This window comes from Marmota monax, unplaced genomic scaffold (assembly GCF_021218885.2).
Source record: "Marmota monax isolate L192 unplaced genomic scaffold, Marmota_monax_Labrador192_F-V1.1 WCK01_AAM20220418_F8-fsc00008, whole genome shotgun sequence".
Lineage (NCBI taxonomy): Eukaryota > Metazoa > Chordata > Mammalia > Rodentia > Sciuridae > Marmota > Marmota monax.
Genome location: NW_026694432.1, coordinates 9797454 through 9824744, shown reverse-complemented (window position 1 = coordinate 9824744; position 27291 = coordinate 9797454). Strand labels below are relative to the sequence as shown.

Genomic DNA, 27291 nt, shown 5'->3' with positions numbered 1-27291 from the left:
GTCCAGCCTAGCGGTTCAATCTGAGGTTCATTTCCGGTGGGAGTGCCGCGCCCAGTGAGGGCCCGGAAGTGGGGCGCGCGAAGATTGCTGGGCGGTTCTTGCCGGAAGTGGAGAGCGGCTGAGCGGAGTTCCGAGGTGAGGCAGAACTCTTAAGGTGAGGGTACGCGGCTGGGTAGGGACTGGGGTTCTTTCCGGGGCCCACCGGTTCCTGGCATTGTTAGTGGCCGATCCCTGCTGAAGGGTCTGGGGTGAGGCCCTCAGGCTGACTCGGACTCCTGGGTGCGGTCTCTTGAGGTGGGGCCGGGGTGACCTGCTGAGCCGGGCGGTCCTGGAGAGGCCCCTCCATTCGATTTCACAGCGCTTTAGGTCAGCCTCAGCGGAGACCTCATTCCTAACGTGCCCTAACTGAAAGGAATCTCCGAGACCTTAGAGTCTTCCCTTTCCCCCGACTCGCTCCCATCTCACGGATGGGTAAATTGATCCCCGAAAACGGGAAGCAGTTGGTTTATGATCATGTATAGAATGAGGAAGAGAATCGGAATTATTACTTTGTTTTCATAGATAACCAGTACCAGATCCTTCCGACGTTCATTACCTTGATATGCCTCTTTACTTGGAGTAGTCTTCCGGTCCGGGCAGCTGTTGGTTAAAGGCCTCTTGATGCGTGGAACTTTTTTTTTTTTTTTTTTTTTAATACATTTAGCTGTTTGAGATACGTGGGAAGTTTTTAAAAGAGGCAAGTCCTGCCTTTGCTTGCAGATAGCATCTCTTTACTCCGAGATTGCTGCTCTTAACTCCGAAAAGCCAAGCCAACTTTATTGGCGGGGTTGTGTACTTTCGGAACTAAAATCAGGTGTTGGTGTGGCCCCATTACTGAGAATCTATAGTTACAGATGCCTTATTTAACTGCCCTCGCTCCCCATACTGGGGATTCAACCCAGGGATGCTGTACCACTGAGTTAAACCTCCAACCTTTTCTATTTTTCATTTTGAGACAGGATCTCCGCCAAGTAGCCCAGGGTGGCCTGGAACTTTTGATCCGCTTGCCTCAAGTCTCCGGAGTAGATATTACGGTTGGCTTTATTTAACTTCTTTATGTCTCATTTTGCTTATTTTTAAGTGGTCTCTGCTCACCTCCCAGGATTAAACTCAGAGTATAACATTATCTTTATTCTGTACCAGCCTTCTCCCGGATTCAGTGAATGCTGCTTTGAAACAAAACAAGCTAGTCCCTGCCTTCATGGACTAACAGTGTTTGCAGAAACCTTTCAGAAATAAGTATAAATGTGTTGAGTGTTAGGAAGAACAGGGTGCTATGGAATTATGTAACAAGGGGTTCAGAAAAAAATTTGAACGATGAATAGAATAATGAAGAGGAGATGAGGACATTTTATACAGAGGTTATTTTCAGAACTATGTAAATTTGAGCTCTTTGTAAGGATCCCTAAATGAAAATCTAGGGGTAGCCTGACACTTTCATTATTTATGGACTTTTAAAGGTGTGAAGTACATATTAAATGAGGCATTTAACCCTTGTGGCTAAGAATATACTTGTTCTCATGAAGTTTACAGAACAGGAGGAAATAGGCAAGTAAATCAAAGATAGCTTACTGTATGTACTGTAATGTATACAAGGCTATGAGAACATAGAGGAGAAATACCTAAACCAGATTTCCAGGCTTCCAGGTAGGAATGGGAGGATAAATAAGATTTTTTTTTTTTTTTTAACCATATAGTGATCTGGGAAAGGTATTTCCAGGTAAAGAGAACTGCATGTGCAAGGACATGGAGACCTGGACTTGTGAAAGACTGACTAATTCAGTGTGACTGGAATTCCATAAATGCTTGGAGAAGTGGAGGAAGTAATAAGTGATGGAGTCAACTATGGAGGACTTCATGCTGAGGAATTTGGATTTTGCGCCAGAAGTTATGGGAATGCTTTGATGGTTTTCTTAAAAAATATTTTTATTAGTTGTTCATGGACCTTTATTTACTTATTTATATGTGGTGCAGAGAATCAAACCCAGTGCCTTGCACATGCTAGACAAGTACTCTACCACTGAGCCACAACCCCAGCCCCCACTTTGATGGGCTTTATGTGGGAAAAAGATGTGATCAGATTTGTTTTAGAAAATACACTATCTTGAGTGGAAAGGAACCAGACACTGGAGAAGTAGAAGTGTTTGGAAGCTGTTGCTGTAGTCATGGCCTGAACTAAGAAGGGAAGTGGAAATGGACAAGAGGGATCATATTTGAGAAATGTTAAGAAAATGAAAACCAGGGATTGGAGGCTGATTATGGTAATGAAGAAGTAGGAACAGTCTGGACAATTGCCTGGTTTTCTGGCCTAAAAAGCTGAGTAGTATTCAAATAGGGGATATAAGAGGTACATTGGGAGAGTGGTAAATTAGGGAAGTAGCACATAAAAAATAAATTTTGGACTTGCTCAGTTGGAGGTGTTTGTAGCATATCTAGGCAAAGATGTCCAATAAGGTTTCCCAGCTAGAGCAAACAGCAAGAGCAAAGGTGTGAAGCAGGAAAGAGCCTATTTTATTCAGTAATACCGGAGTCTGGAGTTTGGCAGAAACTGGGGAGGTGGGATGGGGTTCATCTGCCAGGTTGTGAGGGTTTTGATGCCTTGTTTGGATTTCTTTTTTTTCCTCTCTCTCTTTTTTTTTTTTTTGTTCTGGGGATTGAACCCAGGGTACTTAACCACTAAGCCACATCCCCAGCCTGTTTTTAGATTTTATTTAGAGACAGGGTCTCACTGAGTTGTTTAGGGCCTCATTAAATTGCTGAGGCTGGCTTTGAACTCTTCATCCTCCTGCCTCAGCCTCCCGAGCCACTGGGATTACAGGTGTGTATTACTACACCTAGCTCCTTGTTTGGATTTATTCTGTAATTGACAGCTAATTTGCTTGGATTATTCTGTAATTGGACAGCCATAGTCCAACATAAAAGAAATTTCTTTAGGCATTTCCCACCTTCATCATATGGGCGTAATTGACATCTCCAAGGGGTTGAAATAAAATGATAGCAATGAAAGTACCTTATAAAGTACAGCCTGCCAGGCAAATCGGAAGTTGGGTATTGTAAGTCTATTTTTGTTTAGAGTAGGTTAGCTATTAAGTTTGTAAAATGTTTTGTTTCCAGCCTGAGGGTTGATCTTTTCTTCTTACCCTTTTCTTGGTCATTTATTTGTTTAGTTATAATTATGATTTTAACTAGAATCTGAGCCCTTAAAAAGTGACTTCATGAATCAGGAATGGGGGTACATGCCTGAGGTCCCAGCTACTCTGAAGGCTGAGGCAGGAGGATCACTTGAGCCCAGGAGTTTGAGACCAGCCTGGGCAAGACTAACAAGATTTCAACTCAAAAAACAAAATAAAAAAAAAAAAATTAATAAAAAGTGACTTCCTCCTTTTGGTTTTCTGAGATCATTTTGTTTAGAACAACCAAATGTAAAGTGTTATTGGAAGTTGAACCCTCTGGTTTGAAATTTAAGTATCCTTAACCTGTATCTTACTCAGTCCTAGTGATTATTCTTTTGAAATGTCATCATCATTTTCTTTGTTTACTACTGACCTGGCTTTCATACCTGATCTTTTCTCTACTATAATTAATCTCTTATCAGTTCTTTAGAATAATTTAAATATTATTTTCGCTAGCTTTGTGTTCTCAAAAAGTCATGTTTAAACTCCTTTATCTTACTTAAAAGTTCTCCACAATCAGTTTTTTTGTGTGTGTGTGTGTTGGGGGGGTACTGGGCATCAAACCTAGCTTCTTGTGTATGTCAGGGAAGAGCTTTACCACTGCACTATATCCTCAGTTTTACCCAGATCCTTATCTAAATTTTTATTGGGTGGCACAGACAGCTCTACTAGCTCTACTACTGAGCTATAAACCAGACCTTTTGGTTTTTTAAATTTTAAAACAGGTTATTGCTGTACTGCCCAGGTTGGCCTCAAACTTGAGATCCTGCTGTCTCAGCTTCCTGAGTAGCTGGGATTTCAGATTGACTTTCTAATTTAGATTGGCTTTTTATTTGAGTCGTTTGCACTTCTCATTGGCAGTTCCTTTATATCAGAATAGGGTTTCTCAGTCTAGGCATAGTTGATATATTGGGCAGGATAACTCTTTGTTGTGGTGTTGTCGTATGCATTGTAGGATGTTTAGCAGCAGCCCTCACCTCTGCCCATTGAATGCTTGTAGCACTTCCTCAGTTGCAGCAACCAAAAATGTCTTCACACCTTGCCAAATACCTCCTGGAGGACAGAATTACCCCTATTTGAGAACTACTGCATTAGCAAGTAGTTTACTACTGACCTGGCAATAATTGTGCAATGTCTTATCTCCCCAGCTAAATTCTCTGAGGACAGGCTCCATGGCTGTACTTAGCACAATGTACAGATTAAACACTCAGTACTCTAGAATGAATCAGTTATTTGTTTTCATTGAGGCATCCAGAAATTATTGGGCCTTCAAGGAATTCCTGGGTGGTCCTCAAAGAACTTGGCCCCTTCCCCCCATTTTCGGTGTGATCTTGTCTTAATAGAGAAATGCCACTGATTTGCACTAGAAGTAAGCTTTGTGTTGTCAGTTCAAGTCATCAGATTTCCCTTTCCTCTGTATTGTGGATATATAAATTTCCATTTTGTTCATGTTCGTATTGCCTTTGTTTAACCTGCTTAGTTTCATTGGGCAGGGATTATGTTTATTTAAGTTGCTTATGATTTATAGAGTTGGTGTTCACCTCTTTTGATCGATGAAATTATTGTAGTATTGTTAATGCAGTTATAGCCTTCACAATGAAACTATTTCTTCTTGATATACTATCATGTAAACCTAATAAAAACAACTACTGCTCTAAAAATATTCTTCAGCTACATTTGCAGCTCCGTTTGCCTTGTATTACCACACATTTGTGCCAGACTTTTCCATTTGGCCGGAAAATAGTTGAAATGGAAAAGTTTGGCGCACAAGTCTGGTAATACAAGGAATGGGCTTGCTATTTTTGTTTGAGGTTTTGGTTTGGGGGTAGGGATTTGTTTGCTTTTGTTGTTGTTTCCTCCATAGATCATTAAAAAACTCGTGTATTGTTCATTATTGACTTAACAATTACAGGTCTTTTCATATATTTAGTTGTTGTTGAATCATGGCTGAGGATAAATATCCTTAACCGTATATTTACATGTGGGAGTAGAAAATGCTATGGGTTTTTTGTTTTTGTTTTTTAACATTTATTTATTTATTTTTTAGAAGTTGTTGGACACAATACCTTTATTTATTTATTTTTATATGGCGCTGAGTATTGAACCCAGGGCATTGCACGTGCTAGGCTTCACTGCTGAGCCACAATCCCAGCCCTATGAAATGCTGTTTTAGTAAAATAATTCAGGATGAAATCAGCCAATGCAGTTGTTCTACAGTGGAAAATATGTATAAGATGAAAGGGCCTGCTAAGTACTCAATGCAGTTAGTCTTAAAATATTCTTTGAATGTAAGGGAGAATGGAGCCAATGACCACATGAAGGTAGGTTTGCCTTAAACCATAGAAACAGCTAGTTTCTAAGTCTGACTTAAGCTTGTACACTGTTACTCATTTTGCTTACTCCTGAAGTTTCAGATAGAGGACTGTGTGTAAGGAGGGAACAGGAGACAAACACTGATACTGGGTTGGATTCCTTCCCTCCCTAGAAGATAGGCCTTTCTTTTTCTTTTAATCTAAACCTCAGGTGGCAGTAACTCAGGCACTAAATGTCATTGATTTCATCAGCGAAACCAAATGCTTAGGGAAAAACAGTGGCTCATGATTTGGGTTAGATTTAGATGACATCTTTACTGGAGCAAAGTGGTGTCCTTTGGTTTCTGGGTTAAACCAGCCAGAAAGTATCTCCTATTAGCATGTTTAGGTTTTACTTGTGATATGTTGGAGCCTAGTGGTAAGAATTTCTATATTGTTAGGAGTAGAACTAACTAATATATAGTTTAGTGGTAGCTTAGAAGAGATATCCACATAGAAATTTTTTTTTGTTATATAAAAGTTACGTTTCTCTGTTAAAATTTGGAAAACAAAGGGGGAAATTTTTGAAGACCCCATCACCCTAATGTGACAAATACTGTAAATTTTATGATCTCGTCACATTTTTTTTTCCACTGTGCATTTAACTATTTCCCCATAATTAGAAGTCTAAGATACATATAACTATAGTTAGATGTCTAACATTGCAGTGAACATCTTCCTGCCCATCACTTTTCCTCATTAGGGTTTACTTAAGATAAAGTCTCAGGGGGTTGGGGATTTAGCTCAGTGTCAGAGCGCTTGCCTAGCACGCACAAGGCCCTGGGTTTGGTCCTCAGCCCTAAGGGGGGGAAAAAAAGATAAAGTCTCAGGTAGGATTTATTTTCTTAGCATAAAGTCTCAGGAACAGGATTACAAGGCTAAGAAAAGCATTTTGAAGCAGATCAGTTGGGCTACCATAGTATGTATATAGGCTGACTTGTATTTTTGCTTTTTAATTTTATTTGAGTGATAACTTAGAAGAACATCTATGGGGCAAAATAGGAAATATTTTAACATAGTAGTTACCTACCAAGATAGAAATTCTTACTTCTGGCTTAATCACCTGTTGAGATGTGACAGAACTACAGGAGAAGCCTGGTTCTACTTCTGGAATAGCCAGAAGGAATTATATTGAATTGTTAGAATAATGAAAGAGAAGCAACTTTGATAAGAATCTCTTGCCATTTCTGTTTTGTCTTGGTTTCAAAGCACCAAAGAAATTGCTGGAGAATCAAGCTCAGTTTCTTTTTATTCTGTGTGCTATTCATTCTCATGATCTCATGACATTTCTTTGTCAGTGATTTGCAAACATCATCTCCAGGCTTGATCCTTTTCCAGGCTTTATTTCTAAATACTGGACATGTTCACTTAGAAACTTCCTTTTCACTTCAAACTCAGCATATCCCAAACTGACCCCATCTTCTTTTCTTTAATAGAAAATGCTAGAACGAGTTTCTGCCTATAATGTCATCATTCTCTTAAGGCCCCCCATATGTACAACTCTGGGGTCATCTTTACCTCCCTTCTCTGAATGCCACTGTGTTTTCAGTCAGTACCACACAGTTTAAGACTTTTCTCTGTTTAATTCACACTTGTTTTGTGTGACCTCCAAGGGCCGACCAAGATCAGTGGGTGGAAGTTGCAGGGAGGCAGATTTGCATCCATATAAGGAAGAATTTTTTGATACTTTTGAGTTGCTTAATAGAATGGGCTGTCTCAGAAGTTTCAGGTTCTCCATCACTGAAGGTGTTTGATCAGAGGTTGCCAAACTAATTGCTTAGAATTTTGAAAGGACTGTTCTACCATCAGATGGTGCTTTTATGATTTCTAGAAATGCTGCTAATCCTGAGAAATGATAATTCAATTGAAGGAAGCTTTTTCTCTTCTGCTAGACTCCCCTGAAGGCAGGGAAATTATTTTACTCTTCTTTCATAGTCCACACACATTTAATTCAGGTGCTGGTTCCTTATTTGCCTAAAGGTAATTATTCGTGGGTTAATTCTTTTCATTTAGTTTCAGTATCTGGTTAGAACCAAATGTTTTCTAGTAGCCTTCTTATTTTATAGCTAGATGAATAATAGCTTTTAGCCTAAACTTCCAGGTCCTAACATTTTCACTTTTCTCCAAATTCCATTTTGTATATCAAATAGTGCTTATTTGCTGGATGATTTGTTTTTAAGTCCTTGGTATTAAACCCAAGGGTACTTTACCACTGAGCTATATCCCCAGTCCTTTTTTTTTCTTTTTTCTTTTGAGATAGATTTTGCTTAGTTGTCTAGCTGGGCTGAAACATGAAATCTTCCTGCCTCCGTCTCCCAAGTCATGGAGATTACTGGCAGGTACCACAGTGCCAACTCAGTGTACTTGTAAATACTTAGTTTTTATCAATAGCCCTTCACTCAAAAGATAATGTCATATTTATCACAACATTAGATCTAAATACTACCTGTGTTTTAGTGTTTTCCACAATTTGACCCAGCTTGCATATTTATTCTTATTTCCCATGATACTCCATGATCTTGACAGATTAATCTTTCTGTACATGCTTCTCCTATTTTCTGTATCTGGTTTGCTTAGTCTTTTTACTTTGATTTTCACTGAAATGTCTTTATTTTTTTTTGTTTCTTTTTGTATTGGAGATTGAACCCAGGGCTTATTAACACATGCTAGGCAAATGTTAGCAGCAGAATCTTTCCCTTTTTTCCTCTTGCCTTTTTATTAAGACACCCCACTTCCCTTCTAAAACTTAACCGCCTCCAGTCTTCATTCATTTCTTCAGAACGCTGAGAGCATATATTCATTTATACCATGTAATTCAGAACCATAGCAACAACATTCTGCAAAGAAAAATCTTCAGTATTCTGATATTTTACTTTCCCTTATCTATCTGAAGTTAGATAATCTCTAACAGAACTTTTAAAAATATAGCATTCAGCATCTTATTCGCATTCCATTTTGTTGGCCTTCTCAAAAATAAAAGCATCTGAACTGTAGGGACTGTTTCTTCTGCAGCAGTCACAACACACTTTGATTTTATGAGCATCTTGTACGTACTTGGTTGTTCTAGGTGCTGGGAGATAGGGTGGAACTGGCGGGAGAATGGATAAGTTCCTGTCTTTCTGGAACTTGTATTGTAGTACATAGTATGCAGTGCTAACATTTTACATTTGAGTTTCATTTTAAGACTTCCAAGGTGATTATTCTCAGCTAGGAAATCAAGTTCTTTGATTTTTTTTTTCCCCCACAAAACTCTGTGCCAGGTGAGGATTATAATATATGAAACGACTGCCCCCAAGTTTCACAATTAATATGTGGCTGGTTGAAATTCAGATCTTCATTTCCTAAATTCTAGTTTTACTTTAACTTGTGTATGTTTACTTATAGTTCTTGGCTATTACCATTTAGAAATAAATGGCAAGGAACAAAGTTAGGCAGAACTGGTTTTCTGCTCTGACAGTTATCCTTTGGGAGAAGTCTTATTTTAAATATCTGCTTTCCAAATATGTCATCTATCCTGAAAGTGATTGAAAAAAATATTGGCCTCCATGGAGAAAATTGAAAGCAGAGAAATTTAAAGTTGCTAATAATGTAACTAATGACACCATAAAGAGGTCTTGAACCCACAGTGATATTCCCAAGAAACAGTAGGGGATGGATGCTCTGATGAATCACATAAGTCCTTTAAAAGCCATTATAGAATGACAGAGCCTCAGACCCTTCCGAATATTTGTGCACAAGGCCTAGGTTCTCTGCTTATTGGTTATTTGCTCTCTGGTAAGCTTTTTTTTTTTTAAATAATATTTTTAGTTGTAGATGGACAACAGTTCCTTTTTTTTTTTTTTTTTTTTTTTTTTTAATGTGGTGCTAAGGATCGAATCCAGTGCCTCACATATGCTAGGCAAATGCTCTACCACCAAGCCACAACCTCAGCCCCTCTAGTAAGCTTTTAAATTTCTGTAAATGTCAGTTTTTTCATTCTAAAAATGGGGAATAATATCTATATAACACACCTGACAAAATTATTTAAGTCTCAAGAAACCACAGATTGATGATGTAGAGCATAACTGTGTGGGATCAGTTTCTAATTAATATTCTAATAAATAGCGTTATTTTTCTTATGGTACTTAGTTGAAGACCTCTATATCAGTGTGATTTGTGCCTTAGAAAACATCATTTATTTGAAAGATGGAAGTGTTTATAGGGTTCTGCAAAAGCAGGTAGGTGGGGTTGGGAGTTTGGCTCAGTGGTAGATTGCTTTCTTAGCCTGTATAAGGCCCAGGTTCTATCTATAGGACTGCTCCCCACCCCAAAGGGCAGGTAGACAAAAAGAATTACAAAATAAGAAGAGGGAGTAAGGGGAAACACTTCACAGACTTGACAGGAAGAAGAGATAGCCAGACTTGTATTGAGGGGAGAGTGGATATGGGCCTTAATTCATTCATCTCTACATCTACCAAAAACTCCTATTGATCTGTTATATTTTTAATGCCTACTACATTTATAGTTCTGGAATTACAAAGGCAAAATCTGGTCCCTATCCTGGGGAAGCTAATCGCTTACTGTTAAATTATTTTAAATGTTCTCTGTTAGAGAAAAGTACACAATGTCATAGAAGCACATGCTGGAAGTGCTTTGTAGGGAGGTGATACCTTACCTTAGACTTAAAGGACAACAGAAGTTCCAGAGAAGGGGTAGATTGCAGAGGGAAAGCAGCCAAGCAGATAGGATAGCATAAAAAGAAGTGAGAGAAAGCACGACTTTAGAAAATGCAAGTAGGTCCTGAATTGCTGTGTTTGTGCTGAAGAAAGGTGTAATGAGATAAAACCATGGAGTAAAAGGAGATAAAGCAGGACTAGATTATGGAAACCCTTGTTTGAACTTCACCATGAAATCTATGGGGAGTTTTGAATGATATTAAAGAATATCTTTATTTACATTTGCATGTGAGATGGATCATTCTGGCTATAATATGGAGAATGGATGAAGAAAAGGTATATTATTAGAATTAGGGGAGACTAGCTAGGAAGTTACTGCAATAATCTGTGCAAAGTCTTGATGACAACTTTTTTTTTTTTAATTAGAATGGAGCAAGTTACCTCTATTAGTTAGAAATGCAAAATAGATCTTTTTTTTTTTTTTTTTTTTGGTAGATGGACACAATACCTGTATTTTATTTTATTTTATTTTTTCTATTTTTATTGGTGGCGGGGATTGAACCCAGCCCCTCATGTATGCTCGGCAAGCACTCTACCATCAAGCCACAACCCTAGCCCCCAAGCCTATGAATTTTGATGACTGATTAGCTGTGGGGAATAAGGAAGAAGACAATTTAGTTAACATTTATGGAATTTTTACTATTTTCGAGGACTATTCTCTCTGTAACTCTCTGTATTTTGTGGATTGTTATCCCCATTATGTAAATAAGGAAACTGAAGCTCAGGAAGTTCAATTAACAGTTCAGAGCGAGGTGAGTTAAATTCAAACCCCCAATCTATCTGACTACTACTTCTTTTTTTCCTATCTGCCTTCTCTAAAGACTGCTTTTGTCCATACATAGTGGTGTATGCCTGTAATCCCAGCAATTTGTTATGCTAATGCAGGAAGATTACAGATTCGAGGCCAGCCTGGGCAACTTGGTGAGACCCTTTAGCAATTTAGGGGGAAAGGGTCTCCAAAAAAAAAAAAAAAGTCTGGGATATAGCACAGTAGTAAAACACTCCTGGGTTCACTTCCCAGTAACACCCCACCCCCACAACAAAAAAAGGACAATTCTTGTTCACTGTTTCTCTCCTACTTCCCTAGTTACCATCTTGGTTATTCAAATAATTGCTGATAATGTTGGATTGTAGAGACTGTGAGAGTCAGGGGTAGGAGAGCAATTTTAGGGTTTTGTTTTGGATATTTCAGTTTGAGTTGCCTTTGGAACATCTGTGTAAAGATGTGCTGGATACAAGATTCTGAATCACAGAAGAATGGCCCAAGATGGATATGCTGCTCCAGGCATCTATAATTATAGGTGGTTGCGGTGGTACCATTGGCAAATGAGCTAAGTGTCTTAGTTAGACTTCAACAATAGTAGCTGAAGACTACAAGGAGTGCACATGACCACCTAAAGAGTGTGAATGTTTTTAGAGAGTGAGAAAAGGTGTGTGTTTTGGTCCCTTTAATTCAGGACATTCTTTCCCATAACATATCAAATCTCACCCTTCCCCCACCAAAACAAAAAAAACAAGTACTTTTCCTCTGTGTTTGATTAATGGTAGAATGAGATTAGCTATAAGTGGTAGCTGTATTGTCTCTTTTTCATGCTTCTTAACTCAGCAGAAATATAGCCTGTATAGTACAAGTTAAATATAAAAAAAAAAGGGAACCAAAATCCCCTGGAGGTGTATTATTAAACTTTTGAGATTGGTCGTTGTTCACAACCCTGGCAGCTTGTACAAACCTACACATCTTGTACTCCTGTCTTCATGTTAACACTAGTCTCAACTTGTAGTGTCCATTGTATATGAAGAATATGTTTTATAATATAACTGGGTAATATCTATTCATGGAAGGTAGCTTGGGAGTTCATTGTTTTCCTTGCCTTATCTCCTAGATTTTTTTTTTTTTTTAAATACAGTTTTTTGGTACTGGAGATTGAACTCAGCCAGGGGTGCCTAACCACTGAGCAACATCCCCAGCACTTGTTTGTTTATTTATTTATTTATTTATGAGGCAGGATCTCACTAAGTTTCTTAAGGCCTTGGTAATTGCTGAGGCTGCCTTGGAACTTGTGATCCTCCTGCCTCAAGCTTCTGAGCTGCTGGGATTACAGGCATCTGTCACCACACCCAGCTCCTCTAGGTTTATAAAGTGTGGATTATGTCTCAGTTTGTCCTTGGCCAATACCCACTTTGGATATTGGTCAATAGTGTAACATAAGGGAGAGTATATTGGCTGCTTCTAGTTTTTCTATCTGTGAATAGAGTGTAGATCTGGAAGTTTCTGCTTTTTCTCCAGGCCAGGGAATGGAGACTGATTTGGTTCTCTTTGTCATTTTTTTCCTTTGGTATCCTTTCTCTGTTTATTGTGGTATTGGGGATTGAACAGGGGCTCTCTATCACTGAGCCCTTTTCATTTTTTATTTTGCGATATGGTCTAAGTTGCTCAGCTTGGCCTTAAAGTTGGTGATGCACTTTCCTTAGCCTCCCAAGTAGTTGGTATTACAGGCATGTACTAGCCTTTGGGAGTCTTTCAGACAGGATTCTCTGACAAGTGACTAGACACAGAGAGACCAGGGCCTATACACAGAAAAGAATGGACAGGGATTATATTGTCTTGTGAGCTGCTGATCTTTTTCACAGTGAGGACAGTGTGTTGAGATATTCTGGCATGTCATCATTTTGGGGTGAATCATAATTGCTGTGGTCATTTTAGACATCTTCCAAAGGAGTTAAAGTCTTTCAAGTTTAATTACCTAAATTAATTAATGAAGGATCTTCCAAAGTCAAGGCTTTAATTGAAATTTTTAAAAAATATCTTTGTTTTTGTTTATTTGTTTTTTTATGTGGTGCTGAGGCTCGATCCCAGGGTCTCATACATGAGGAGCAAACACTCTACCACTGAGCTACAACTCTAGCCCCTTTAATTGAAATTTTACTGACTGATTTTTATAAGATCACTCAAGGATTCTAGTTCTTTATGTAAATGTATATTGGTGACATTTTATTTACACTTAGGTATATAGTGTGGACAACTTTAAGAACCCTTGTCTTAGCATTATTAGATTATTAGATTCATTAACTTTTTAATTTTTATTATTTTTTGTGGTACTGGTCTGAATCCCAAGACCTCACACATCTTAGTGTTATTCTACCACTGAGCTACATCCCCAGCCCTTTTTATTTTATTTTGAGACAGGGTTTCACTAAATTACCCAGGCTGACCTTGAATTTGTAATCCTCTTGCCTTAGTTTCCCCAGTGGTTGAGATTACAGGCATATGCCACCATGCCCAGCTAACTGCATGAACACCTACTACCTGTCAGGTGGTGATCTAGATGGTAGAGTATAATAAGGAACAAGTTAGATAAAATTCTTTGTATTTTGGAGTTTGCTTACTTTAGGATTTGAGACATCAAATGAGGCAATTCAGGTAAGTTAGTACTTGTGAAAAATATATAACAAGCTTTTTTGAATGTGTTCAGTCTTCTTTATCATATCCAGATCCTTCCCATCCTCATTTGAAACCTGGCTCAAATGACAGTTTCTCCATGATATCCTTATCTGATCTTTCCAGCTGAAACCCTCTTCCTTCCCTGAAACCCCATGGCACTTTATTTTCAGTTCATTGCGTTAAGCATTTTTTTTCTATTTACTTTATAGTTGTTAGTGTATATGTTAAATCTCCCCCATAGATCACAAGTAATTGAGGGTAGGGCAAATATTCCATTCATCTTGGTTTGGGACATTTTGCATGCAGGTAGTGGGATGTTATGTGGGTTTGAGAGTTATAGGGGAACTACACTGAACTCGAGCCAGACTTGAGTTGACTACTAACTTCTCCAATTACTAGCTGTGTGACTATAGACAAGTCCTTTATTTTGCAAGTCCTTTAATGTCACTAAAATTTAGTTTTCTATTTTTAGGAGTGTAGTAATTATCCTTCCATTCCTCAATATTGTTGGGAGTCTTAAGTAACTGAGATAATGACCATACTTGTAAATTCTAAATATCTATGCAAATGCTTGTTAGTGTTATAATAGTCAATAAGTATGTGAATGAGTATGATTTGCTTTAGTAAATACCTTTTTCTAAGTAGTTCTCTTGTTTAATGAAGTTTATATAATTTTGCAAATTTGTTAGACGACTTTTCCATCTTAATATTATCGTCACCTCCTGTGGGTGCTATGTAATATTAAAGTAACAAATGACATTTGTTTCAGCAGGTGGTACATTATGGCTGACATGCAAAATCTGGTAGAAAGATTGGAGAGGGCAGTAGGCCGCCTAGAGGCAGTATCCCATACCACTGACATGCATCTAGGATATGGAGACAGTCCTTCAAAAGGTAAGAAGTCTGCAGCCCAGCAGAATGTCTTGAGTAGTGTCTTGGCCTTAATTTTTCTGTCATAGTGAATTTTCTTTGGAGCTGACCTCCCAAAACACTTATTCTAGGTAGTTTGTTTCTTCTAATTCTTACTGCTGTGAACAGATAGGGAGGAAGTGACTTGTGCAGGGAGGCCTGTGGTTAAGATATTTTAACACAAGAACTTCCTGCTTGTGTGATATTTCCAGTTCTTTTTTAGCAGATGACTCCAGTTTAAGTCAAATGACAAGTGATATTAAAATTTCTTCTCCAAATGATTGTCAGATCAACCATTTTGCACAAGCACTAATTGAAAATAGAATGTTAGAGCTAAAAGGAATCTTGAAGGATCATTTTGTTTATTTTCATTTTATAGATAAAGAAAATTAAGCTCAGAGTTAGTGGTGATATTAGAACTGGAACCTGGGTTTCCTGACTCCCTTTCCAGTATTCTGTGTACTATACTACCTTGTCCCTTCTCCCCCATTTTCACAGGGAAGTGCGCTTTAAAGTGCACATCCTTTGGATTGTGAATGATTCTTCCTGGTGTGTTTGTCTTTACCAGGAGCAGTTCCATATGTGCAAGCATTTGACTCACTGCTTGCCAGTCCTGTGGCAGAGTACTTGAAGATCAGTAAAGAGATTGGAGGAGACGTACAGAAACATGTAAGGATGTTGTGCCCTTTCCTTTTAAAGGCTGGTGGTTTTCTTAACATCCCACTTATCCTTGGTTTAAGAACCCTTTTGAGAGGCTCCTGACTCCTTTTTCTGTACCTGCACCAAGGAGTTCATTCCAGGCACAGAAATGAGTCTTCATTTTTCTAGGTATCCTGCCTTTATTACATATTCTGTGTGGGTTTCTTTATATAGAAAGCTTGCTTGTTGTATAAAATCGGACTCTGTTCATTTTTGTGATGAAGAATATGCTACCAGCCTGATCCCAACATATTATGTAACCAGGCCTAGGATGGCTTATTCCAAGGAGTCATTATCATGACTTAGCCTTTACAAAACTGTGTTTGCTAGGTATTAGTTATGCTAATGTGGGTTATTTTCACACTTGACCCACTGCAAGAATATGAAATAAGTAATGATGGTTGCCTATTTACCACCTCCTTTCTGTTTCCTACATTATCACCACTACCATCACATACTCCACTCTTCATATACATCCTGCCTCTCTTTGGAACCCAGAACTTTCCTACTAATGCACTGAATGACCCATTTTTAGACTCTTCCTCACTTAAACCCTGAGCCACTCATATACCAGCTGTTGACAGTGGTCTTAGCTCTAGGGAATAGGACTGGAACTTGGACTTACACAGGTGTGGGGGAGCTTGCCTTTTTTCTTTATATAGTTCTATAACATTTGAAAGAATTTTAAAATGTGCATCACTTTTTATCTTTGAAAAATGCAAATTCAGAAAAAAAATAGATTATCTTCTTTTAGTAGTACTTTTATATTTTAGTAGTGCTTTGTAACCTTAAGTTTCTTAAATTCTTTTGACTATGACCCCTTAGTAAGAAATAACATTTGTAACTGAGATAAAAAGTTTTTGGGCTGGGGTTGTAAGCTCATGGTAGAGTACTTGCCCAGCATATGTGAGGTACTGGGTTCAATTCTCAGCACTGCATGTAAATAAATAAAATAAAGGCATACACACACACACACACACACACACACGTATGTATTTACAAAGTAGTGCTTATAATAGTTATATGACTAGTTATATTGCATTTTTTAATTTTTTCACTGTTTTGGAAATAATTGCAATTTAGTTTGCTGCTCTCTTACTTTATTCGTTTTCACTTTTAATAAAATGCTGGTTATGGGCTGGGGTTGTAGCTCAGTGGTAGAGTGCTTGCCTAGCATGTGTGAGGTACTGGGTTTGATCCTTAGCACCACATAAAAATAAATTTAAAGAAAGATTATGTCTGTCTATAACTTAAAAAAAATACTGGTTATGTCTCACTGAGTTGATTTCATTAATTGTATGCATGATCTAGCATTTGAGCAATAACTTAACCTGAAGGAGTAAATACCTTAAAAATTTTAGGCATACATTTGGGCCTTTGCCTTTACTCCTACCTCCAGTTTTTGAGGAAGGTGATTTTTGTTTTTATTAATTTTGGTGATGTGAGGAGGGATTTTTCAGTGCATGTCAGAAACAACATATGTGAAGTGGCTAACTTGTCTTCATCTGAAGCTAGCCCTGATTATCTTCATTCCTAAATCTGGCTACATATCCCTGATTTGTTTTAGCAGGAACAGTAGTAAATGTGATTCTGATATCAGTCTCTCGAATCTGGAATTCATGAGGAAAACAATATGAAGGTCCTGGGTGCTACCAGACCTCATGGAAGTAGAGGTTTCAGGTTATTCTTATCAGGATCTTTCCAGTTGTAATGTGTCATCGATAGAGCTGATTTTGCTTCTCTCCTTCAGGCAGAGATGGTCCACACTGGTTTGAAGTTGGAGCGAGCTCTCCTGGTTACAGCTTCTCAGTGTCAGCAGCCAGCTGGTGTAAGTTGATGACTAGCTGGTTTAGTTTTGGTTTTATGTTTAGGTCAAATTGAGAGATTTCTGCTAAGTTATCACAGCATGGTAAGACCTACCAGACATTCACACAATGTCCCAGGGTTAGAGTCAGACTTAAAAGTGCCATCATGGGAATGTGCCATTGAGTATTTATTGGTCTGTACTGGCTTTTTTCCTCCCTCTCATTTTGCTTAGGATTTATTTACCCATGGGACTTAGCCACTTCTCTGAATATACAACTTACTATTGTAGAGATAGTTCTCCTCCTTCATCATGGGTAGGATTTAGTAAAGCTTCTATGGAATCTGAAAACATCTGAAGTACTGCTTCTCCCCTTATTACTCACTGATTGGGGAAAATTTCCCTTTAATTTTACGCCAACTCAAAATTTTATGCTGCAGGATGTGAAAAATTGAATTAGAAAAAGCTGAGATGTTTCTCAGAATGGAAGATTTTTAGTATTCTAGGCATAGGAGGGTAATCCAGCAGTCTTTCTGCTACTGTTGTATTATTAAAAGCCTTGACCTTGGCATGGGTCATTACATAGTTTGTAAAAATAATGTAAGATAATTTGAATATATTAGAGTTTAGTCTTTAATCTGCCCTGAATGGCTATTTATCTAAATATATTCTCTAAACCCACACTTGATCATAAGTCAAGCAGCTGAGACACTGTTACATTTTCTTTGCTGTAGAAGGGGCGGCAAACCACAGCCTGCAGGTCAAATCTAGTCCACCACCTATTTTTGTAAATGAAGGTTTTTTGGAACCAGTGTTTATTGTCTGGTTTTTTCAGAGAAAATATTTGCGGACTCCTGGTTAGACAGTATTCATATAAAGACCTAAGATTTGAGGTATTTGGAAACGAAGCTTTGAAGGAAGGATAAACACTGAAACTTAAGATCCATCTGTTTTGCTGAGCTGTCTGCTCAAATGTCAAGTCCCCTAATTACATTTGATTCATTACATCTCTATTCAACAGCTGCTATATGGTTAACAATGCATTGAGGGCTATAATGATGACAAAGGAGAACTAAGACAAAACCCCTGGCCTTTGAAGAATTAATGAGAAAGAAAAACATGCTCACATGGGTCCATTGTACTGGTGTATAGTGAAGTGCCAAAATTAACTTTGCTAACTGTAAATATTATAGGAGGCTGGTGTGGCTGGGGTTGGAGAAATATTTGGATAGATGGAAAAAGAAAACAACATCACAAGATGCAGACATAAACTAATATATCCTGTTAGTAGGACAGAAAAGAGACAAGTAACTGAAATGATGGTGGTTTTATAGTATAACTGGAGTATGGGTACTAAGCATGAAGAACCACACAACCCATCCTGAGGATTTGGAACTTTATGTAGAGGTGAGATGATGAGGAGTATTTTAGTCATGTAAATCAGGATAGGATGAATATTTATTTATGTGCTCATTGTATTCCATAAAGATTTCTTGCTTTCAGGATCAGAGTTGACCAACATATACAGCTTTTGAGGAAAGATTCTAATCTAAACCTTTTCCTGTCTCTTTTCCTAGAATAAGCTTTCTGACCTATTGGCACCCATCTCAGAGCAGATCCAAGAAGTGATAACTTTTCGGGAGAAGAACAGAGGCAGCAAGTTGTTCAATCACCTGTCTGCTGTCAGTGAAAGCATCCAAGCCTTGGGTTGGGTGGCTATGGTGAGCAGCATTAGTTTCAGGAGATGAAAGGGATACACTCAAAGAGGGAAGAAGATAAGATTGGAAACGCTAAATAACTGACTGCTTCTTTCTCTCTAGGCTCCCAAACCTGGTCCTTATGTGAAAGAAATGACTGATGCTGCCATGTTTTATACAAACCGAGTCCTTAAGGAATATAAAGATGTGTAAGTCTAGCTTTTCCTCAAGGGGTAGAGGACAAATCCAGCTGGTTACTTCCTGGAATAGCACTTTGGTTAATTAAGGCTATCCATGGCTTCTGTGTCAGTTCTCTATTTTCAGGACTACTTTTTTTTTTTTTTTAATATTTTTATTTTTTTGTTGTAGGTGGCACACAATATCTTTATTTCATTTTTATGTGGTGCTGAGGATTGAACCCAGTGCCTCACGCATGTTAGGCAAGCATTCTACCACTGAGCCACAGCCCCAGCTCCAGGGCTACTTTCTAAAAAGCGTGCTAAATACTGGTTCATTGAAGGTACATTTGCAAGCAGGAAGTGTTTCTGCTTTCACATCTCTTTTTTTTCCTCCATAGTTGGTAGAGACCCTTTTAGTTTTCTGATTCTTACCCTTCCAGCTTAGGAAATTTTTCTGTAGGTAAAGTGGACTAATGTCCTTTGATTTGCCTGTTTATACAAGATTTTGTTCCTCTATCACAGATTTCTCACTGGTGCCATGGCAAGGGGTTCAGTAGGACTTAGCTAGAAAATACCATGACTATTAATGCAGTCAGGTAAAATGAGAGAGTAAGGCTGCCTTGCCAATGCAGGCATGAAGCTAGGAAGGTTATTTTATGTCTTAACACACAGGCAGACCTGTCCTCACTGGCTTCTCGATTGCTAATTTTGAACTTGAGTGACTGTAAGCAGCAATTACTTAGTTACATAGCTTTCTAAACACCTCTGACCATCACTGGTCAACCAACATTTGTTGAGTAACTGTTCTGTGCAAGAAATAAGCCTTCATTTGTATGAAACGTGTTGCAGAAAACCAGGCACATCTTTGATCTCTCTAGCAACCTGGAATGAACATCACAATGATTTGTATTTACCTCATTATTTTGCAGTTGAGGAAAGTAGGTCTTGGGCTAAGTTACCTTAAAGTCTTATAGCTAATAGGTAGGAATAGAGAAGACCTGAAACATAGTGCAGTTCTATTTTTATAATTCAGTGCTGATTATTTTCTAAAGGAAAGTTTGTTCATTTGTTTGTTTGTTTGTTTATGAGGGGATGGAACATATTAACACAAGACACTGTCTCATGAGACACGTGAGTTTCTTCGAGTCCTTGAGTTCCATAGTGATGCCTCAGAAATCTTGGTTCTACCATGGCTTCATGCACAAAATACTTGCTTTCGTGTTTTACATGTTAGGTTCTGGCTAAGACCTACTTTGAAAAAATAATTTTGCTTTTAAGAAAGTTTTGAGAAATATTGCTGCTATAAGAGATGGAAGGAGATCTAATCCAGTGTCCCTGTCCTACTGAGTTTGGTCTAATTAGGATATTGGCTAGGATTTTTTCTCTTTTTTAAAAAAATTATTTTTTAGTTGTAGTTGGACACAATACCTTTATTTTATTTATTTTTATGTGGTGGTGAGGATTGAATCGAGGGCCTCGCATGTGCTAGGTGAACGCTCTACTATTGAGCCACAACCCCAGCCCCTTTTCTTTTTTCTTTAAAAAATAAAAATAAAAGTAAAAAAGCTTAGTGGCTGGGCACAGTGGTACACACCTGTAATTCCTGCTACTTGGGAGGCTGAGGCAGGAGGATCACAAGTTCAAAACTAGCTTTAGCAACTTAGCAAGACCCTGTCTCAGAATAAAAAGAAACTCTGGGGATGTAGCTCAGTGGTAGAGTGCCTTTGGGTTTACTCTGGAGTACACCACAAAAATAAATATTTTAAAAAGCCCAGTATTGATGAAAAGCTACCATTGACCAGAGCCTAAGAAACACCACAGGCGAAGATATGACTTATAAGCAGGAGAGGTTTTGGAATCACTTACTGCCTATCACAAGTTCTTTTTAATTCTTTTAGGGATAAGAAACATGTGGACTGGGTCAAAGCATACTTGAGTATATGGACAGAGCTACAGGCTTATATCAAGGAGTTCCATACCACTGGACTGGCCTGGAGCAAAACGGTCAGTGAGTCTTCCTTCCTTCTCTATTTCTCCAGGACCGTAGAACCAGAAGGCCTGAGAAGGAATGCTAGTTTTTCTTTGGTGGAGAGTAGAAAGGAAAGGGAAAAAGAGAAGAAAGTAAAGAAAGCAAGTTTCAGTCAGCCTTTAATCCTAGGAATTCAGGAGGCTGAGGCAGAAGGATCATAAGTTGGAGGTCAGCCTCAGCAGTTCAACCCTGTCTTACCACATTAAAAAAGTTTGTTGAGGGGGTGAATCAGTGACTATGGGAAGTAGCTCAGTGGTAAGAGGCCCCTGGGTTCAGCAATCCCCAGTACCAAGAAAAACAAGTGTCAGAAAGAAGAAATATTGAGTTCTGTTTGTGTGTGTGTGTGTGTGTGTGTGTGTGTGTTTTAGTCATAGACAGGCACAACACCTTTTTATTTTGTTTGTTTCTATGCAGTGTTGAGAATCAAACCCAGTGCCTCACACATGCTAGGCAAATGCTCTACCCCCCTGTTCAGTTTTAATAAACAGGTCACGGAGAGCAATTGGTGTTAGAGGGGAGGAGACAGATGAATGAGTCACACTATCCCAGCCCTCAAGGCACCTATAGATACTAGGGTTCTTGTGGTGGTTGCACTTGGCATGGGGTTTCCTGTCTCCACTGTACAGGTTCAGCATGAACCCTTGCGCATGACCCAGCCTATCTATGGCTCTGACTTTAGATGAGCTGCAGAAAGATCTAGAAGAGGCCACTAGGTAAAAGAATATTTGATGCCCTTACAGTAGAGAAAAGCAAGATTGAGACAGAAAGAAAAAGTTGCAAAAGAAATCACAGAATAAACCATAACTTCTTCACAGTGAAAAACCAGCCATGGTGTTTGTGAAAAATCAGTATATAATGGGATATAATGTGAAAATCAGTAATTATGGATAGAATCAGATAAGCTTGTGAAAAATCTGTATTACTTTAATAGGAGTGAGGGGTATGGGCTCATTCTCAGACCATGGAAGTGGTCATGATGCCGGGGGCTATTAGAAAAGCATTTGCAGAAGATAGCTTCAAGATTAATTTAATGAGGTCAAGGGAGTTGGAAGCCTCAAAGAAGATCAAATAGTCAAGCTTGGATGTCTTTTCATTGAAATAGGGACCAGGGAACGATGTACAGATAAGGGAGCAGGCAAGAGATGATGAAATCAGTCTTAAATGTGTTAATCTGAGGTACTGGTACCATACTAAGGAAGATGTCAAGTAGACTTTTAGAAATATGGGTTTTGTTGGGAGTCAGGTGAGGTCAAAGGTAAAATGTGAAGGTTGAGAAATAAGAGCTGAGAGTGGGATCCTTGGGAAAGGTTGAGAAGGAATAAAGCCAAATGTGGTGGGGGTAGGGATGTTAATTGTTGCCTCAGGGCTATAGAAAAGAGCCCAGATACACTGGACACATTTGAGTCCCTACTGGGAATGGTACAGAGTGGAAGAGAGAGGATGACTATTAACTTATACTTATATTCCAGGGGCCTGTGGCAAAAGAACTGAGTGGATTGCCATCTGGACCCTCTGTTGGATCTGGTCCTCCTCCTCCCCCACCAGGCCCACCTCCACCCCCAGTCCCTACCAGTTCAGGCTCTGATGACTCTGCTTCCCGCTCAGCCCTGTTTGCACAGATTAATCAGGGGGAGAGGATCACACATGGTGAGTACTTTGGCAAGAACAGTTGGTACAGCAAATTGGACTAGAGCTCACCAACCAGACACTGTAGCTAATCTGCATGTGGAAGGACTTTTTTTGGGTGTCACTTTCCTTCAGGTTGCCCATAGGGACAGCAAACATGACTTAGGTTGAAATTGAAACTAGGTGATATCAGTTGGGGGAAGCCCTCTGCCCCATGAGAAAGTGACTAAATATTAAACAGCATATGTAGAATAGCTTCTTGTGCCAACCATACAGTACTGGCAGTTTTCACCAGAACTTTCTCCATAGTACCACATGGTCCCTCTGGGATTTCACTGTGTCAGGAGCTAACTTTCTCAGAGGATGCTTATTAGCCACATGGGAAGTTTTCATAGGACTAGACCTAACGTTATAAAATATGAAAGCCTTATACACAGCTGGTGGAAGACTTAATTGTACAGCCCTTTTCTGGGAATTGACTCAAATATTTTTAAAAAGTTTTGTATTATAATAGTAACTAAAAATGGTGTGACAATAAAAATATCCAACAGTGAGGGAAAAGGCTAGTTAACTATGCTATATCCTATTCATGGGGTATTATGTAACCATTATATTTTCTTCTACCTAAAGACTTGTAATGTTTAAAGGGGAAAAAAATGTAAACTTATAACCACTTTGAGCCACTATGAGGCTCAGTAGACCCAGCCCAGCTGAAGAAGTTGGATCTAATTGTCCTCCCCACCAACTACAAGCCCCTCCACAAGATGGCTCCCCTCTGCCAGAAAATAAACTATAACCATTGACTGTGGTAGAACTAAAAACATCATCCAGTATTGGTTCTAGGGTCAGTATAGATTGGGCCATGTTTAGGAGTAAGGTGTGGGTCAGTCTACTAAAGGAGATTATGGAATCTCTTTCTTAAAAAAAAAAAAAATATATATATATATATATAGAGAGAGAGAGAGAGAGACAGATATAGATAGATATTAATATATCTAGCTATATAAATATATAAGGCCTGTGGTTGTGGCTTAGTGGTAGAGCGCTTGCCTGGCATGTGTGAGGCACTGGGTTCGATCCTCAACACAGTATAAAAATAAGTTAAAGGTGTGTCCATTTACAACTAAAAAAGTATATATACCTACATAGATATATTTTAGAACCATAGGTTAACAGGTTTTATTAAGCATTAATTGGTTGGACCAATTTTGTTAATAGTGTATATGGTTTTGGCCAAATAAAAACAATATGACTAGAAAAAAATACTGGATATTTTCCACAATGATTGGCATTGGTATTGGGGGAAGAAGGTTAGTTAGAGGTGAGGGTTTTGTTTTTTGGTTTTTTTTTTCCTTTTACCAAATTTTCTTTACTATCATGTTTCCTGCCCTGTATTGCTAATTTAAAACTATATACATACACACATTTTTAAAAAATATTTATTTTTTAGTTATAGGTAGACATAATATCTTTATTTTATTTTTATGTGGTGCTGAGGATCAAATCCAGTGCCTCATGCATGCTAGGTGCTCTAACTTTGAGTCACAACCTCAGCCCTGTGCATTTTTTTTTTTTTTTAATGAAGTCATGTAATTTAACCTAGGGAGAGAAGAGAAATTATAAAAGTACTTCTCCAAAACTGCTTATAAGAAAACATCCCAAAGTCTCCAGTTTTTGCTTTAAATTTTCTACTAACAATCAGTTTAACTTCCAATGGCAAAAGTTGATAATTGGCTCAGCCCAAAGCTCTTGTAGGAAGAACAGGAACAAGGTAGCTGTTGTTCTTACAGCCCTGAAACACGTATCTGATGATATGAAGACTCACAAGAACCCTGCCCTGAAGGCTCAGAGTGGCCCAGTACGAAGTGGTCCCAAACCATTTTCTGCACCTAAACCCCAAACCATTCCATCCTCCAAACCAGCCACAAAGGAGCCACCTCTCCTTGAACTGGAGGGCAAGAAGTGGAGAGTGGTGAGTTAAAAATACCTGGAGTAGGGGAAGGAGGAGTGAGGACAGGGGGTTTAAACAGAATTCAGCCAAATGAATGTCAGGGTTCTGACTTATAGTGGAAGAACAAAAGTTTGGGATAACCTCTTATTGTTGTTGGTGTGTGCTTTATGATAAGAATTCTGGAGTATCTCTTTAACAGGAAAATCAGGAGAATGTTTCCAACCTGGTGATTGATGACACAGAACTGAAACAGGTGGCTTACATATACAAGTGTGTCAACACGACATTGCAAATCAAGGGCAAAATTAACTCTATTACAGTAGGTGAGTCTTTGTAGTTGTCCTGGGCACAATCTGTGGTATAGCCTGAGTGGGCTAGAACCATTTTGCCTACCCTCATCCTAAAGATTCTAAAAAATGTGTTAACTTTCTTTTAAAGTTACACTGCTGACCTGCTTCCTTTCTTCTCCTAGATAACTGTAAGAAACTTGGTCTGGTATTTGATGACGTGGTGGGCATCGTGGAGATAATCAATAGTAGGGATGTCAAAGTTCAGGTAACCTGATATCTTGGCTCCTTCTTTTGGTCTCTGAGGTATTAATTGAAAGAGACAGTGGACTCATAGATATTGCCTTGGTAGGAATCTGATTCTACAAAGTCTGTAAGCTGAGCTGCTTTGGATGTAGCAGAAGAGGGTTGGCGCTTCAAGGGAGCTCTTTCCAGCATCCATCCCAATCCACCCCCAGTATCTAGTATCTGTTGTGCACCTGAGAGCTTTTTCATGTAGTTGCTAAATCACGCGAAACAGTGAAAATTTTCCCTACACCTTACTATTGTCTTTCCCTGCCTTCTGGGACTCAGTTCTCTTGTTTTTCTCTGCAGGTAATGGGTAAAGTGCCAACCATTTCCATTAACAAAACAGATGGCTGCCATGCTTACCTGAGCAAGAATTCTTTGGATTGTGAGATAGTCAGTGCCAAATCTTCTGAGATGAATGTCCTCATTCCTACAGAAGGCGGTGACTTTGTAAGTTTCTTGATTTCTTTTAGTAGTATAATGATAAAAGCAGAAGGGACTTAATAAGACATCTTGCCCTCAAAAAAAGCTATTTAAAGGACATTGGACACCAATGCAAACCAAATAGAAGTGCACAGAAACAAGGTAGTCCCATGTAGTGGAGCTCCAAAGGAAGGTGGTTTCTGCCTTTATTTCTTGAACTCAGGGTAGGAAAAAGAGTCCCAGCACCCTATGAAGCTAGCACTATTAAAGCATTCATCTTCTTGTTTCACACAGTGTGTCTGAAGATTACAGATCACTGAACAGTATAACACAGCATGACTGGGTGGCTTCAGTTTGTGTCACTCCATCCTGCCCTGCTGTCTGGGTTAAGTGGAAGCAAGAAATGGAAAAAGTGTGAGATTTAGCTCCAGCTTGTTCTTTAGCCTAGATTTCAACCTATTATCTCTTCATTATTTGCAGAATGAGTTCCCAGTCCCTGAGCAGTTCAAGACCCTATGGAATGGGCAGAAGTTGGTCACCACAGTGACAGAAATTGCTGGATAAGCAAAGTGCCAGTGGGTTCTTTGCCCTCTCCCTTCACACCATGGGATAAATCTGTTATCAAGACGGTTCTTTTCTAGATTTCCTCTACCTTTCTGCTCTTAAACTGCTTCTCTGCTCTGAGAAGCCCAGCTACCTGCCTTCACTGAATATACCTCAGGCTAAGATTTGGGGTGGGATAGCAGGTCAGTTGATCCTCTGCAGGAAGGTGCAGCTTTTCCATATCGGTGTAGCCACACCACCAGTCCATTCTTAAGGAACTGCAGACCTGGACTGGTGCAATTTAGCTTTCAGCTTTTGGAGGTTATTCTTCCAACACACAGTCCTTTGGGAGGAATAAAACAGTCCCAGGAGTTAACAGATCAGAATGTGCACACTAGTTAATTTTTTTTTTTTTTCCTAACAATGAGCATGGAGGTAGCAGAAGCTGGTATGATTCCTGATAGTTTTCCTAACCAAACTAATTTTTCACTGTTGACAAGTGAGGCAAGGGTTGCATTGGACCAACAGCTGAGGCTTGGCCATCTAGCATTCCAAGCAAACTTTTGTTTCCTTTAAGCATTCCTTTATTCTGCATTCTATCCTGGGTCTGCCTCAATCATGAGACAGTAGGTTCTCCAGTCCTGGCTGCAGTAGCAGTGCTATGGGTCTTGTACCCTTTCTTTCTCTGGGATCCCTGCTCAGCACCTTCCTACAGAGATAACTTTAAAAGAAAAACATCACGCCATTCCAAGGAATGGGGCCCTCCTCCTCCTCCCCTGCTAGGTGCCTGTCATCCACCTTTGCTGCCTCCTTTTGCGTGTCATGCTCAACAGCTTAGGGCTCCTGTCCAGATCCCTGAGCAGAGGACTAAAACCTCCACTGCAGGTTGGTTTTAGGTCTCAATTTATGTAAGAATCTTGCACAGCATTGCTAATATCAGTTTTCCCCTCTAGGACACACTTACCAAAATATGCAACTTTTTTTTTTTTTGGTGGGAGGAGAGATTGTCCTGTGACTTCTACCCATTTCCTAAGGCCTGTGGAAATAAACCTTTATGTACTTAAAGTTATACAGAAAACAGAATAAAGTTAATACCAAACTTGCTTATTTACCTATGATATTTGCTAAACAGATAT

The 27291-nt window shown here is 38.9% G+C and overlaps 1 protein-coding gene across 7 annotated transcripts; it reads left to right on the top strand.

Annotated features, from left to right (window-relative positions):
• Cap1 (cyclase associated actin cytoskeleton regulatory protein 1) lies at positions 1 to 27258 on the top strand. 7 transcript variants are annotated; one of them, XM_046468458.2, is made up of 14 exons: positions 1 to 135; positions 999 to 1073; positions 14490 to 14614; positions 15198 to 15298; positions 17079 to 17156; positions 18710 to 18853; positions 18953 to 19038; positions 20907 to 21012; positions 22507 to 22684; positions 24454 to 24635; positions 24814 to 24937; positions 25087 to 25169; positions 25496 to 25639; positions 26093 to 27258. In XM_046468458.2, the coding sequence occupies exons 3-14, from the start codon at positions 14503 to 14505 to the stop codon at positions 26174 to 26176; spliced, it is 1422 nt and encodes a 473-aa protein (XP_046324414.1). In that variant the 5' UTR covers positions 1 to 135; positions 999 to 1073; positions 14490 to 14502; the 3' UTR covers positions 26177 to 27258. The 7 variants fall into 7 exon arrangements, with proteins under 7 accessions (XP_046324414.1, XP_046324410.1, XP_046324412.1 ...); XM_046468454.2 differs by having other exon boundaries at positions 2 to 135; positions 14493 to 14614; XM_046468456.2 differs by having other exon boundaries at positions 53 to 154.
• The last annotated feature ends 33 nt before the right edge of the window (positions 27259 to 27291 follow it).

Bases quoted from the DNA above. Each gene is read 5' to 3' on its own strand.
- Cap1 (XM_046468458.2), top strand. From the start codon at position 14,503: ATGGCTGACATGCAAAATCTGGTAGAAAGATTGGAGAGGGCAGTAGGC. The intron at 18,854-18,952 runs GTGAGCAGCATT...CTTTCTCTCTAG, and splicing joins CCTTGGGTTGGGTGGCTATG to GCTCCCAAACCTGGTCCTTA. The intron at 21,013-22,506 runs GTCAGTGAGTCT...CTTATATTCCAG, and splicing joins GACTGGCCTGGAGCAAAACG to GGGCCTGTGGCAAAAGAACT.